Source organism: Austrofundulus limnaeus, unplaced genomic scaffold (assembly GCF_001266775.1).
Source record: "Austrofundulus limnaeus strain Quisiro unplaced genomic scaffold, Austrofundulus_limnaeus-1.0 Scaffold3, whole genome shotgun sequence".
NCBI classification, from domain to species: Eukaryota; Metazoa; Chordata; class Actinopteri; order Cyprinodontiformes; family Rivulidae; genus Austrofundulus; species Austrofundulus limnaeus.
In genome coordinates, this window is record NW_013952405.1 from 2,116,755 (window position 1) to 2,132,375 (window position 15,621).

The 15,621-nt window shown below is 40.0% G+C and overlaps 1 protein-coding gene across 1 annotated transcript in view; it reads left to right on the plus strand.

Moving 5' to 3' along the window:
• The first annotated feature begins 227 nt into the window (after window positions 1-227).
• The window catches only part of emilin3b (elastin microfibril interfacer 3b), a 20,693-nt gene continuing 5,299 nt past the window's right edge, over window positions 228-15,621 (plus strand). The window contains exon 1 of the mRNA XM_014017080.1: window positions 228-988. Coding sequence (XP_013872534.1) covers window positions 804-988 — 185 coding nt within the window. The 5' untranslated portion in view covers window positions 228-803. The remainder of the gene's footprint in view (window positions 989-15,621) is intronic.

Here is a 15,621-nt window from a genome sequence, read left to right on the forward strand (position 1 = left end):
ACTTGTATGAATTAGGGAACTAACAAACAAAAGAGCAACGGAAAGGACAATGGAATCTGAAGTTGTAAATCTGAAAAGTTCTTGAAAAGTAAAAGAATCCTGAAATGATAAAATGAGCCCGTCCCCTCAACGTGCGGAGAAGCCGGGCTAGAGTTGGGGTGGGATATGCAAATAGAGGCTCTCTGCCTGCCCCTTCAGAGGCAGCAGAGCAGCACGCTGCTTCTTGCACACACACACACACACACACACACACACACACACACACACACACACACACACACACACACACAAACAACACACACCCTAACTCATACAGAGCGCACATTACTTGGAGGGTTGAGCGTCGTCTGCAGGTCGTGTGTGTGTGTGTGTGTGTGTGTTCATGAAGCTTAAAACTTTCGAGGCACTCACACTCTCTACCCTCATTCTCTTCTTTCTGCTGCTCTCCTCTTTCTCCTCTCCCCTCCTCCACAACACCTTTGGGTTGTTTTCTTTCCCTTCATTCTTCCCCCTTCCGTCTCCCTGCTCACAGTCTTTCTTGCTTTTCTGTCTTGTAAGCTCAATTTTTTTTACATTTTTTTTATTTTTGTGTGTCTGTGTCAGTGTGAAAACTGAATGGGGGACAGGTCAAGATGCTGCTGATGATGCTATAGCCGTCTGGGCTTCCATGTCTTTAGTTGTATTTGGGGACATCCTCAAACCCTGAGGAACCCTACATTTTTGACATCATCACGGGGTTCTTGCACGTCTGAGACTCTGGAACTAATCAAGACTTTTCAAGACTGACATTAAAAACAGCAACAATGTGGACCAGGCTGTGCCAACTCACTGCACAAATCTTTCTCCTGGGACTGTTGCTCTCTGCGGTGGACAGTAAAGGAACCCTGTATGGAGGCCACATCAACCCTTTCTATGGAAACAGATACCACCTCTACAAAGCCGGACTCAGCCCTCACTACCCACCAAACAAGCCCATGACTCGTCACAAGTAAGTSCTGTCTTTTTGGTCGTGGCAAAAATTCCTACTGCACCATTTAGWTCCCGTTCCCAAGCTGAGTGACAGGGTTAACWGCTCTACCCACCTCATGCTACATGCATTCTTTAGAAACCCAGCACCTTTCTGAAATATGCTTTCGGTTATTGAATAAATATGGCAACAGATCCATAAATTGATGCTGTGTTTCTGTTTCACGCAAAATCAGCCCTCTCCTGCAGCTCACATTAAGGAAAAGGATAAATAAAAACCATCTGTGGCTGAGGATAAACATTACAGGGTAACAATCACACGCTGCGATTCCAAACCCAAGCCACTGTTATGGTTTTTATGGTGCAGYGGAGCGAGCTGCATGTGCTGGGATCCCTCGGAGCTACGGGGAACTGTAAGCGGTGGGAGGAGGGCTGAAGTTAAAGACACAAAGAAGCAAGAGGTGATGCTCTGCAAACCTTGTGTGGATGATGATAAAAGACGTGGATGTTTGTTTGCTTGGTTGGAGGTAAATGTTTGACCTTTGGAGCTCTCTTAGTTTTTTTTTTCTTCCACTTTCCTCCTCCTCCTCTCTTTTGCTTGGCTTCCCATGAGAGCTGCTATGTTTTTGGACAGCTCCCCTGCTACCTGCTGCTCCCCTCAAGCTGCTGCAGGAGGCTGCTGATTGCCCAGTCCTAAATAATCTGCCACATACACTCATCTTCACTAAACAGACTGTTCAGCATCCCTCACTCTCAATGCAAAAAATCACTTTCACTTTCTCTTTTTTTTTTGAGATTGGAGTAGTTTTAACATAGCAACAGCTGACTCGTTCAGGATTTTTTTTTCTTTCTCCAACCTGAGKCTGTTCTAAGAGTTATCTATGAGCTCTTTCACAAATAAGTTTACAATGTGGCCACAAAAAGTAAATCCCTCTTTAGGCTGCCTTTTGAACGCTCATAAATCATCAGCTGAGCCACTCATGACCTGCAAAGATGTGCACATTCATTACTGAAGCGGGCCAGAAAGACCTGGAGTCTGACCCTGTGGTGTTGACGTGGAACGCCACACATAAGCTCCRTGTCGGACCTTTCTAAATCCTGCTGTCAGCTGAGCACACAGGCCGTCTGTTATCACCGGATCACACTGTGGAGCCATGGATCCAGCTTCTTCTTCCATGTCATAGGGCTATTACTGCTTTTGTTTTTTTGGCAATTGAATGTACTTCATTGGCAGGCTGATTTTAATTCCCCGTGCTGCTTTTGTCAAGTTCACACCAAAGCAGTCAAAAGGTGTCTCAGTCTCGGTAGTTTTTTTTTTCTTTTGCAAAAGAAGCTTTTAACAGGTGAAATAATKCATTACTTTTACACAAAACTCAACTTGAAAAGATTTGAACAGTTGCTTTATTTACCAATCACATAGGCACCACTGGTGCTTCAAGGAAAGTCTTAACAGAAAATACTCGCTGGAACAATGAATTAATATAAACTGCATTAACAACAATTTACAGAAGCTTTTGAGCAGGCTTACATCAACATGTAATACATGCAGAAAAGGATCATTATGCAAATGTTCAGCTTATGTTTGGTGGCCGACGTTTAGCTTCTCAGAAATCAGTGTAAGCTGTGATAAAGCCGTGTGGTTCACAAAGTGTTTGATAACTCTGCTACACTGTGAGGGACAACAGTTCGCAGGTCAGAATTGAAAACACTGAACTTGTGAAATATTTCAGGGATTCAAAACTGTAATGTAATTATCAAAGTTTTATTTATGCTATGTGGGTGCTAAAAACTACTGGATGGATGGATGGATGGATGGATGGATGGATGGATGGATGGATGGATGGATGGATGGATGGATGGATGGATGGATGGATGGATGGATCATGCAGTCAAACTGTTAAATGGACTGAATGAATTATCAGGACAAAGTACCTTATGATGTCAACATCAATATAATGAAGAGTACCTAATTTATAATATATGGGATTATTATAAAATAAACTGCAAATATTTAATTAAATGGTTTACTCTTGATGCATTTATTTAATTCTAGTGTTAACAGTGTTTGATCAGTGTTGCAGCACCAGATTACTCCATTTTAACTGACAGGACGTTCTTAAGTGGATCCTCATCACTTCCCAGCATGGTGATGTCAAAGGACTGTGGGTTTCATTCGTTTTAAATGCAGTCTTAGAAACAAATTTATGYGTTTCTTTTGTAACAGTTTCCATGCTTGAATCCCATGACTGTAGATCACCCAGATGCTTCATTTAGTCCTGTTCAAAGTGAACTGAGTGATCCCAGACTGTCAGTAATTCATTGTTGCTTGTGGCTGATATTATTGCTCAACATGTGTCTTTGAGTTCCACTCCAGTGTTTGAACGAGAGCTGGTGACCTTTGTCGGACACAACAGGCCTCGGGGGGGGTGTTTAGGTGTCGGTCGGACCACCTCGACAGTTATATGAGCTGAGTTGCTKTCAGTCTGACTGGTCAGAGAAAATAGACAGTTAAAAATAACATACTGTGTGTCTGTGTCTGTGTTTTATTTCTTTATTTTTTAAGGATTTTGTTCAGTTCAAAATGTTGTTTCTCACCAAATATTGTGTCAAATTTTTTTCAGAACACTTGCTATGGGGAAGAATTTCAAAATTCTCTGTGCCTGCTGTACCACAGACATTTTGACGTCATGTTGAGTTATTATCTATGTTTTGGCAGCAAAGCGAGTGATTTAATTTCACAGTCAGTTCTTTCATTCAATGCAAGCACTGTAATCACTGACAGTGGCATCTTAGACAATAATGGCACTGTACCTGTCACAGCTTTATCACAAATGGTTTTACATTTGCTTCCGGTCAAATTGTTTATTGTTTTATTAGTTTCATCAAAACGTATCTGAGTTGATTTAATTTAGGAGTTTAAATAACATCGCACAAGCACTTTTTATGTTGCACCACAGTGAAACAGATTGCTGGATCCAGGAACCATCATTGGGAAACTTTGTTTTTAAGTCAACGTGAAGCCCAGCATGAGTCTCATGTCACCACTGATGAGCTTTGTTGTATCTTGTTGCTCTCCTGTGATGTATGGGGTGAAGAGCAAGGGGTAAAGGTCAACTGGTTGATAGGGGTCAAAGGTTATGGGTTGTTCTTGTAAGCTTAGGTTGATTGTCCAGTGGAGAACAGAAACAGAGACCGTCTACTGCGAAGGCCTGTGTCACACCAAAAGATAATCATGCCGATTTTTGCCCTTYCGACAATCTTAAAGGGGCAATATCATGTAAAATCAACTATCGTGGTAATATTTATTAAAAGACAGAAACACATAGAATAAGACAAATGTCTGCGTGAATGGCCGTCACAATGATTTAATAAGAATAGCAGAGAGCAACAACAAGGCAGACTTGATCAGGAAAATCTGTCAAGCTGTGGCTGAGTTTTATACCATGTTATAATGTTATACTCTCATAAAAACATGCCCAAAAGCCTTGCTTTGACTTGAGAAATCCTGCAGCATGCTGAGGAGCAAATCGACAGGTGGGGACCAGAAACGCCTTTTGGGACCAGAAACGCCCCTGGGACGTGTCTTTAAGCCAAGCTTCCTCACGGCGGAGGTCACCCACCTCTCCACACACCCCGCCCATGACTCCTGCAGGCTCTCGGGTGAAAGTGAAAGTGAAACTTAAACTGTCTGCGGAGCTCCTAACATTAGTTGGCACTCAGTGAAGCTCTTTTCGCATTAAAAATACCTTTGAGGAAATGTATTTTCAGATGCCAAGTAAATTGCATCATGCCCCCCCTCCACCGCACCGAAATGGGAGAGACAGAAGCGGAAGGTGACTCTTAAAGAGACAGAGACCAATTTCAAGGTGTTTAGAAGAGGAAGTGATGAGAAGATAAGTTTATTTTCTATTTAAACATAAAAACAGCATTTTAATAACAACTAAAGGTGACATAGATACTTTATTATGGTATAGTATTTAAATATATGCCTGAGAAACACATAATATTGCCCCTTTAAGGAAGTCCAGATTATCATGGCTSTAAAGATAATCATAGCAGATATTCCTGTCGTGGATGGTGAGTTAAGAGTGATCTAGTCGGCTCAGAAGGATGTCGGGACCGCTCCAACCTCAAATTGGGGATATCACATTTGTGTGCAGTGTTCACCCGAGCTCTCAGCCTGTTGAACGAGAAGTGTAGCCAATCAGAAAGAGAGGTAACATAAATATGGAGGGGATTCCAAAATACAGAAGACAAAAAAACTGTCATGACTCACCAGAAAGTCTGCTGGATGTTAAAAGTCCTATGAAATTATTTTTTTCCTCTGGTAAAAATAGTCCACAAACGATCAACATTGTTTCTTCCTCGTCGCAAATGTTTATTTACTCTGAACTCACGTCTCTCTGGAGGTCACGTAAGATTTTTCCTTGGACATCTGAATTCTCGTGAGGTTTCAGGAAGTCTCGCGTGATTTAATATCTGACATCTGAATGTTCATGAATGAAATATCTTTTCGTGTGTGGTGTGTTGTCTCTTGGGTGTGGCTGTACACCACACACTGTAGGACCAAACCTGGTAGATCCATGATTTTTTTATCCTCATGTGTGGGCTCAATTAATCTTTGAAAATAGGCCGACTGTTTTAAAATCTTGTAGTGTGACTCAGCCTTAAGAGATACAGACTAAGCTGTAGACTCATAAGCTGCTTTACCTGAGTTATTATCAGACTTGTAGCTTCATCTGATATAACTGAAAGTGTCAGGACAATTTTTACTTTTCTTCTTGATGCCACGATAAATGTTCAGTTTATTGACTCCAAACAATGTGGTCAAATTGGTGATTTTTTTTATTAAATAAATAATTCCTCTTCCAGTCTTTTTTAAAATCTTTTTTTTTATTTTTGTTAATTTTTGGAAACCGCTGAKTCACTTTCTTGCTTCAGTTGCTGTCATTGTAAAGTATCAGTCTGCTCATTCAACCCCAATTCCAAAGAATTTGGGACATTGTGTAAAGCATAAACAAAAACAGAATACAATGATTTTCAATTATTTTCAATTCAATTGAATACACTACAAAGACAAGGCATTTAATGTTCAAACGGATAAACTTTAATTGATKTTTTTGAAAATATTCCCTTGTTTTGAGTTTGATGCCTGCAACAGGTTTTAAAAAAACTGGGACAGGGGCAAAAAATGGGTAAGTTGAGGAATGCTCAAAAAACACGTTTAGTTGCTCTTGGAAATTATGGACATCATTTCCTTTGGGCCAAAGAGGAAAATGACTTTCCGGATTGTTATCAGCACAAAGTTCAAAAGCCAGCCTCTCTGATGGTATGGGGGTGCGTTAGTGCACATGGCATTGGTTACTTGCACATCTTTGGAGGCACTATTAATGCTGAAAGGTGCATACTGTACAGGTTTTGGGGCAACACYGGCTGCCATCCAAGCCTCGTCTTTTTTCAGGGACATCCCTGCTTATTKYATTAAGACCATGCCAAGCCACATTTTCCTTGTGTTACAACAGCGTGGCTTCGTAGTAAAAGAGTTTGGGTACTAGACTGACCTGCCTTCAGTTCAGACCATTGTCTCCCACTGAAAATGTGTGGAGCATTGTGAAGTGTAAAATGCAACAACTTGAGGCTGCTCTGCTGCCTCAGAGACCCCAGACTGTTGAGCAACTGAAGTTGTTCATGAAGCAAGAATAGGAAATAATTCCACCTACAAAGCTTCAACAATTTGTGTCCTCAGTTCCCAAACACTTATTGAGTGTTGTTAAAAGGAAACGTGATGTAGCACAGGGGTAAAGATAACCCCTTTCACAGCTTTTTTGGAACGTGTTGCAGGCATCAACAAGGAGAAGCATTACAACCAAGGCTGAAGCCTCAACATGTGAAGAATTGCCATGTTGCGATGCTTCATATGAACCATTTGCACAATTTCTGGAAAGCCAGACTAGATTTGTCTGCAGGACCATTTCAGCCATGTAAACTGGGTAGGATAACTCCCTGACATGAAATGCTGCAGCATATTTAAGATTCAAGTTGTCTTCTTGACTGKGTTCATATTTTCGGGTTCACCTACCAATTTTTTCATCTGGAACAATGCTCAAACGTTGGGCATGATGCAGGCAGTGGCAGAATAAGTGTGTCTGAAATGCGCTGCCCTCACAGCAGCTCTAAAGATGGCATAGAGGAAGTTCRTTTTCATTTGCACAAACATAACATTAATACTGTACGGCAGAAACTGTGCAGACTCTGACCAGCTGCTCTTTCTCTTTTACAATGGGCGGCTTGAACTGAACTCAAAATGTCTCAAAAAAACTGGGATGGGACTGGTCTAGCAGAAACACAAACACGCATGACAGATGCTGTGACATCAGTTTTGGTGGGAGCTGCGATGCTGAGATTGGCAAGCATAACTGTTGCATTACTCACTGATAACTTTGTTTGTTGCTGCTTTGGCATCATCTCAAGATTTTATATAACCCTTTTTTTCTACAGAAAAATAAAAAGACCCACCTATAATAATAAAAAAATGTGGCAAACCTGAGCAAATTTAGYTTTTGGAGAAAAGTCAGCAGCACTGCTTCAGAAATTCAAAGTATCGCTTTAGCGCTGAACTCACATCTTTCTCTGATTTACTAATGAGAAAGACTTAATATTCAAATTACTGCACAGCACTGATGAACTGCACGTGTGCAAATATCTTGCAGGGTTTTTCTCTTGCACAGTATATTGTCAGGGGGCAAAGAGGGGTGGCATTACAGTGTTGCGAACAGATTTTATCCAGTAAATCAGCATCTCTGCAGTGTGTTGCTGTTGCTTTATGTGGCATCTATTGGCTGTTTTATACACATTTTTATTTGAAGAAATAATGTGTAAGACTAAAAAGTTATGTCAATAAAAATAACTTCATTGAATAAAAATGAAAGAAAGAGGAAGAAATTGTTCGGATTGTGGAGAATGAACTTTTATTTTATTTTGTGCTCACTCATCTAGTTATAGAAGTACTTATAACTAAATAACTAACTTTGAAGGAGCCAGATTACAATTTTATTTCTCAATGTTAGAGCAGCTGGTTGTTGACAACAAGAAAGACAAACTAAACCATTTCTTTAGCTTTAACTTGAAGATTAATGTGTATAGTTGCAAGCATGAAGGCCAGGACAAGTCTTTTTCTTTTCAAGTTCCAGTTTGATAACGTATGTTCCTCCCAGCACCTCCATTGTGTAGTTTGTATACTTTGAGTGTTCTTTAGGTTTTTTATTGAACACAGTAGCTGCAGTGAGTCTTGCTAATCTATTTCGAAAAACGTCAATTTCCAAAAGCACACAGAGGAAAGCAGATTAAGCGCTTTGGGAAATGCCTAGGGATAAGTATGAATGTTTTCTTTTTGTCATCGTTGTTTTTTTTATATTTTTCTTTAGTCTCTTTTTCCTCAACGTAATGAATCAAAAGCGTAGTTCAGTAAATTCAACAAATGATGTGACAAAAATTGGCATTGCTGTGATTTTCACTGAGCAAAACTTTGACAGCTCGACAGAAAAAAAATAAAAATTGAAGAGCATGGAACCAATGGTCTGCCTTTCAGCTATAAGAATAAAAGCTGGCTTGGCTGACCTTTTCTCTGAATACCAAAGGAATCCCCTATAGGTCTTGGAGCAGTGAGTATCTTAAACTCCAGTCATTATCCAAGAGTAACTTCAGTCAACCTAGAGCATGGAGCCTTAAGATATGCCAGCTGGCTAGAAATAGGCATCATTAAAAAGCATATAAGAAAAGAGATGGGAGGGGGGAGGGGGGAGGCTGGGCGAGCTTTGTCAGCCTATAGACACGGCTATTAAATGTCTTATAAAAGATTGAATGGATCGGCTATTTGTCCCACACCGGCCATAAATCTGTCCGAGTTGACAGCATTGGCCAGGGTTCAAACAGTCAGGGGCCCCCTGCAGGTGAGAGTGTGGTCATTAATGAGAAAGGTGAGCCACTTAGTGTCACTGTGTCAAAACAAGCGAAGCAGTGGAGAGAACAGTGGCGATGGGACGCACTGGGGCGGGGGGTAAAATATCAACAGAGGAAAGGGAAAATAAAATATTAGCAACGCAACCAGAAGCATGGCTGGTATGCCTGAATCATCAAACAGAGATTACCTGATTTCCACACGTCAAATTAAAACAGGAGGCAACGTTTTAAGAAGTGTCATCTGAAAGACGAGTTGTTTTGGGTCAGAAAAAAAAGTGGAGGTGTAAGGTTTGACTCTGCACATGAGAGAATCCGAGTTGGGAATTTAGCTTTTCCCCTGGGATGCTGTAAAACCGCCATCCTATACTGAAAATATTTACCATAGAACCAGGCTGGAGACCAAAAGAAATGCCATGCATGAACAAGATAATATTTTGAGGTATTAGGGTAAATATAGCATGACTTGTGTGGTTCTCAAGTCATTTATGTATTTTTCATATTTTGTATTTTCTTTAATTTTAAAGGGGTTACAACCTGAGAGCGTGTTAAAATATGCCAAGGCAAATTGTTTTGCATTTTTAAAATGTGCAAAATTAAATAATGCTCTGGACAGTCTGCTTTTTGCCTAACCATTGATGCTTCCTATTATTCAGTTGTTGCTTCTAATTTAAAATGTTCATAGTTCTGGTTAGCTTGTTTCAATTCTGCTGTTTAAGAAATAAAGTTCCTAGAATCGTCTGCCTACCAGCTTTGTCTCTGCCCATGTTTGGGGTCACCCTCCACTGCAGTTTTTGTTACACTATTCCCAAATGTGTCATAATTTTCTACGAAACAAAGCTGAAGAAAATCCCCACTTACTGTAAAACTGTGTGCAGCAGGCCTCTATTTATGACAAGAGACACATTTAATCAAGCTCAACTGGCTTCTTAATATATAAACACTGWAGAGCCATTTTAGAACATTTCAGTAACTTTTCTAAGATCTTTAAAAAAAACATCAGATTCAGTTTTTTATTACTTTAACCATAAACAGGGAGAACTAAGAGTTTGCAGTAAAGCTTTGTTGCCAAATACAGTATAAGGAGGCAGTCATTTGTAGTTGCAGATTTTATTAGATGTTCTTAAGAACTTGACTGAGTTTCTTTATGAAGTTCAGCAGGTGAAAATAGTGTGTGAATGAGACATGAAATATGAAAGCATTTAGCAACTTATGTAATTCTAAAAAAATATATGAGGACGCAATTGAATGGATTAAAAGTGTGTAACTGAGTTAACCCTGCAATAAATGACATTATCAAATGTTAGATTGTGGTAACAATAAAGATCAGTCAATAAAGTGTGATAGTAGTGTGATAAATGTAGCTGCCTTATCACTTCAAGTCTGATGTCAAAGCCTGTTAAAACAGTGAGGAAGAGTAAAACTTTAAGAGTGCAGTTGGTGGGCCAGGGTGGTAGGAGCAGTGGTAGAGCAGCAAACCTGCGACTGGAACGTCGTAGGTTCAGTTTTCCATCATRTTCTTGAGCAAGACACTGAACTGCTCCCTGGGAGCTCACTGCTCCWCTCGGGTGTATCTCATGTRTGATGGCTTAAATGCAGAGCACAAATTTATCCAATGTATGGGAATATACAATAATGACAATATACGATACATCCTTACTTAGTGACAACTCATAATAAATTTGCTATATGCAACGAAATAAATACTTCTCAATCCATGCATTATTTGAACCCACTTCTTCCTTTTTGGATCACGGGGGTCACTGGTGCCCAAATCCAGCTGTCACTGTGTGAGAGGCGCAGTTCACCCTGGACGGTCCAGGCTCCATCCCGGGGTCACGTAGAGACAAACAACCATTCACTCTCTCACTCACATCTACAATTTAGAGTTACCATTTAGTCAAATACAGTATGTATCTTTTTGGTCTATGTGAGAAAACTGGAGTACTTGAAGAAAACCCACGCATTCACAGAGAGAACATACAAATTCCACCCAGAAAGGTCCTTGGCCAAGGTTCGATCCAGCAACCTTCTTGCTGAGAGCAGCTCTACCAACAGAGCCACCGTGTAGCCTGTGGTTCTCAATATGAAGAAAAGGAAACTTTAACATGAAGTTCTTCAGCCAGTGTTTGGTTTGTATATTCTGAGTGATTATAGAACTTAGATGTGTATTTTGAATGACTTAAAGGAGATAAAAGCAATGCTCTTTAAGAACTTCTCAATTCTCAGTCATCCAGGACTTGGTGAAGAAAAATAAAATATAAGAATGATCATAAATTATAAATATATAAATAAATACATACATACACACATACATTATGTAGGTTTTTTTTAAACTCTTTTTTTAATTCTCAGAAGGCAATCAGGAAGTAGAGAGTGAAGCTTGTGGATAAGGACAGGAATGTTAATGTGTTCATCTCAGYATGTATTGTTGATTTGACCCCTGTATGTCTCACCATTCCTGCTTGTCACAAACAGTAAGTGTGCAGACAAACTCAAGACACTATTTGTGCTTCTCCTCGTGTCATTAGTTCAGGACTGAAGTTTAAGAAGTTCAGAATCCACTTACTCTGTTCTCTTATTTCATCCTTTCACTTTCTTTAATRTGATATAGATCAGCCTTTTTCTTCTTTTTTTCTTTAGAAAGACAAGATTAGCACTGACGTCTCCCAGCTGGAGTTCTTCCCACACTCACATGCAGCCAAAACAAGGTTCTCACCTAACCTCCAGCATGACTGAGACAATAACAAAAAAAAAAAAAAAAAAAAACCCTCAAGACAGCACTCACATATGACCACTCTGACATCCAGAAGTTGTATTCTTGGCACCGGGTTTGTCGTCTGCACAGCTTCAGACACTTATTCACCTTTCAAGTTGAAGCTGAACATTCCTGCTGGTAGAAATCTGTTTTTGCACAGCAGAGGAGCTGACCTGCTGCTGCCCTGAGTGACGCTGCAGAGCAGGAGGACAGGATTTATCCCAGCGCTCGGCCCCCCCATGTCTGCGAGACGCTCTCACTGAATGAAATACCACTCCTAAACGACACAGACAACTCTGTGAAAGCAGGCGCACGGAGTGTGTGAGAAACACAAACCYGTGTACAGAAGACTTTTTTCATCTTTTTTCTTTTCTTACGTGGATTCCTGCACTTTTCATTGATTGTGTGTTAGTTTTGAGGTTTCTGTCTGCCCCGCAGACGTGCACCTGACAAATGGATCGGTCAGCAAGGTCCTTTTTTTTAACTTCTCTGATCAGAGCTTTTGTTGTGCAAAGGGTCACACACTCACTGTGCTCCATTCACACGTGCACTAATCTGCTTTCTGTCAGCTGCCATAATGATGTTTGTATCTTTAAGAGACTTTTCCCCTTCAGTTTTACACACTTAAAAAGTGAAATAAAACAGAAAGCAGTAAATCTTTTCAGTCCATCTGATAAACCAGGATTCAGTTAGTACTGCTTCAGTACAGGAACATTAACTCCTGATTTAGCAAACAAACAAGTAGAAGATAAAAAGAAAATGTTTCAGGTTCTGTAAAATTTCTCYGAGGCCTAAGCTACAGACGACAGTATGGGAAGGGATCATAACTTTCTCAGAGGCAATAAAAAATAAATAAAAAGTCTGCAAGTGTGGTCCAGACAAGAAATGGCATTTAAACAAATTATTAGCAACACATGTCAAAATATTTTTAGAGAAATTAATGAGATGGGAAAAAGTGCCAGGAAGAATGCAGCATATRCTGTCACAATAAAGAGCAAGTTCCAATTTTTTTATGTTTGCTTATGTAGATAATCTGTGAACTATCAATATCTTACCTGTTGTAGATAGCTTTTAAAGGGGACATCTCGTTGATCAAAATCCACTTTTTTAGCCATTTGTTGTGTACTTGGAGTCTCTAGGAGTGCAAAAAATTCAAATTTAGTTTCTGCTGGTACTGCATAAATATCTATATATTCTGTTTGGGTCATATTTTTCAAGCCGTTCAGTTTTCTCTATTTTCTACAATATTTTCTGGACTCACCAGCTACAATTTCATTGTCTTCACTCACCTCTGGCTCTGTCAGATTTTGGCTCCAGCGTAAGGCTGGATGGAGTTTTCCCTTGTTGACATCTTTTAATTAATTTGTAAATAAAATGTTTCTGTGCAGCTAAATAGTCATAAACCCCTCTATCAAACTGGAATGGACCGGTCTGAAAGATGGAGGGGGGCATGGTGTGAAGCGCCTCATTTGGTTTTCAAGAGACGGCCTCAAACTGAGTTGATCTGAGACAAACCTCAGAAAAGGGGGCTTGTGGAGTTACAGTAAGGAGGAACTCAAACCAAAGCTTTGCAGTTCCACATTTTATAGACCCCAACTGAATGATTTAAAGGTGAAACGGGATTTAAAACCAGAATATGTCTCCTTAAATAAATTCAAGTAGCTGTAGAAATGTTTGTAAATACAATAAGTATGTTAAAAAACTGAGTGTAGAGTAAATGTTTTTAAAGTACTGTTTGCAAAACTCATTTTAAAATATGTTGATTTTTTTTGAGCAATTTACTTCAGTCTCATCCTTTAGAACTGATAATTTTCTGAACAGAGGTTCAGGTAAAACAATAACTGTTCATCAATTTTCCACAAAACCCCAAATGTCTGAACTTGTGTTTTCAGCGTGGCGTTTAGTATTATGGTAAACACCGTCATCATTCCAGTCAGATGAGCTTGTGTTTTGGTTTCGCTAAGAAAATCATCCGCAGCAAGCAGCTGCTGCACATGAGTTGAAAGCGCTTTAAGTGCTCCCATCATAGCACATCAGCGCAGGTTATAACTCCTTCTTCCTTTATAATGCTTGACCTGGCAGCAGGTTGTCATCTTGGTATGAAAGGAGCTCTGTCATTCCAGCTCCTGCCCTTTTCCTTCCGCCGCTATTAACATGTGTCAACACGGGCACAGCGGTGGCACACAAATGAACTCTGTCAGCACAGTCAGATGTTTGGAGCGAGCGGCAGCAGTTGCAGTGCTTTCTCACAGACTCCAACTGGCTGTCCTCGCTGTTAGCATCCTGAACCTGTTAACTTGACCCTCCCCAGGCCCCCGCGCCCCTCCCCTCGGTCCTTAACGCCACGATTTTCCCTGAAACAGCTGCGGAGCGATGTTAAGTACCGCATGATGTGCTGCTAAATGCTCCCCTCTGAATGTAAGAAATTCTTCACGTGTGAGGCTGAGGAGCTCCAATCATCATTTCCTGTGTTGCACAGAGGCCAGAGGAACATTTAACAGTTGCTATAGCTGCGCTGGCAGAGAAGAGTGTCAGGGAGACAGAGAGAGTCATAAAAAGTGATGCAATAAGCACCAGTGAAGCTATTATGTGTTTGATTCTGGGAGCATGTGCAGAGTCGAACACACTATCAGTGATATTTCTAAGTGCTGAGTTACCATTTCTGACTAAAAGCAAACACATTCCCTTTGCATGCAAACAGCTTACAAATGTATACTTATGGACTTTGCAGAATGTATTTGGCTCTTCTTTGCACAGTTTGTGGGCGTCTTTGACATCTGTGAAAAGACTTAACATTCTTACAGGTGGAGTTTAGCACATCTGATCAATCAAACAGGAAACACAGCACCTGTGTTAATACAACTGTCAACATAGAGCAGAAACACAAAACGAAAATACAGAAGAACCCATCTTTCTGCAGAACAAAAGCTTTTAAAAGACATTCATACGTGTGTGAAGACTGAAACTTTTGAAGGAAATAGCACATTCTCATWTTTGCTTTCAGGCAGGACTAAATARAAACACTGAATAAAACAAACAGTTTTATGAACTGAATTCTCTCCACGATAAACATCAATAGACAGATCAGTGTTTTACTTTGTGATGTAGAAACTTGGTAGTAAATCAGTAAGAAACRTAAACATATCGATATTTTCACCAGCTGAAGTGTGAAGAAACATGCAGCAACACGGTGCATGTTTGCAGCATTACAACTTCTCATATATGAGTTTGGTTAAAGTTAAATGTCCATGATGAATAATAAAATGCATACTTAACAGTTTTTTTTAATAATAAGGCTGTAATAACAGACTTTTCATATAACGACTTTTCTCAGCAATCAAGCACATGACTTGAATAACCTCACTTGTTAGGACATGCCAATTCTTTTTCACTTTTCACTTTTATTGTCTTTCATCCATCATAAAGACACATCTGTGAAAGTGATGGAATCAGCTGTGGTGCACACACAGTATTTGTTTTTAAATGAGGCGTTTAAAAGTCAAAATCGTCCTGGAGTCGCAAATTTTAAGTAAAAACAGATCTTTCTGTGAGCTGTGCATGTGGACAGCTTTACTGCATCAAACAGGTAGTTTAATGAGAGGCCAAACGWACGTTATGTGGACTTTTAACACAGAGAAACATTTGCAAATTTAAAGGAATCAATGACTTGTACGATTATTGGCATGGCAAGGTTGAAGCTTGCTCATTTTAAAATAACTGTTTAAGTCATTTTCCCTGCTTTTGCACCACCATGTAGTATTTATTTGAAGTCTTGGCAATACAACAGCACAGTGGTTAGCACTGATGCCTCACGGCAAGCAGGTCCTGGGTTTGATTCCCTTTTTGAACCAGAGGTATTTCTGTGCGGAGTTTGCATGTTCTCCTCGTGCTTTCATGGCTTTTCTCTGGTTATTCTGGTTTCCTGTCATAGACAATAAATA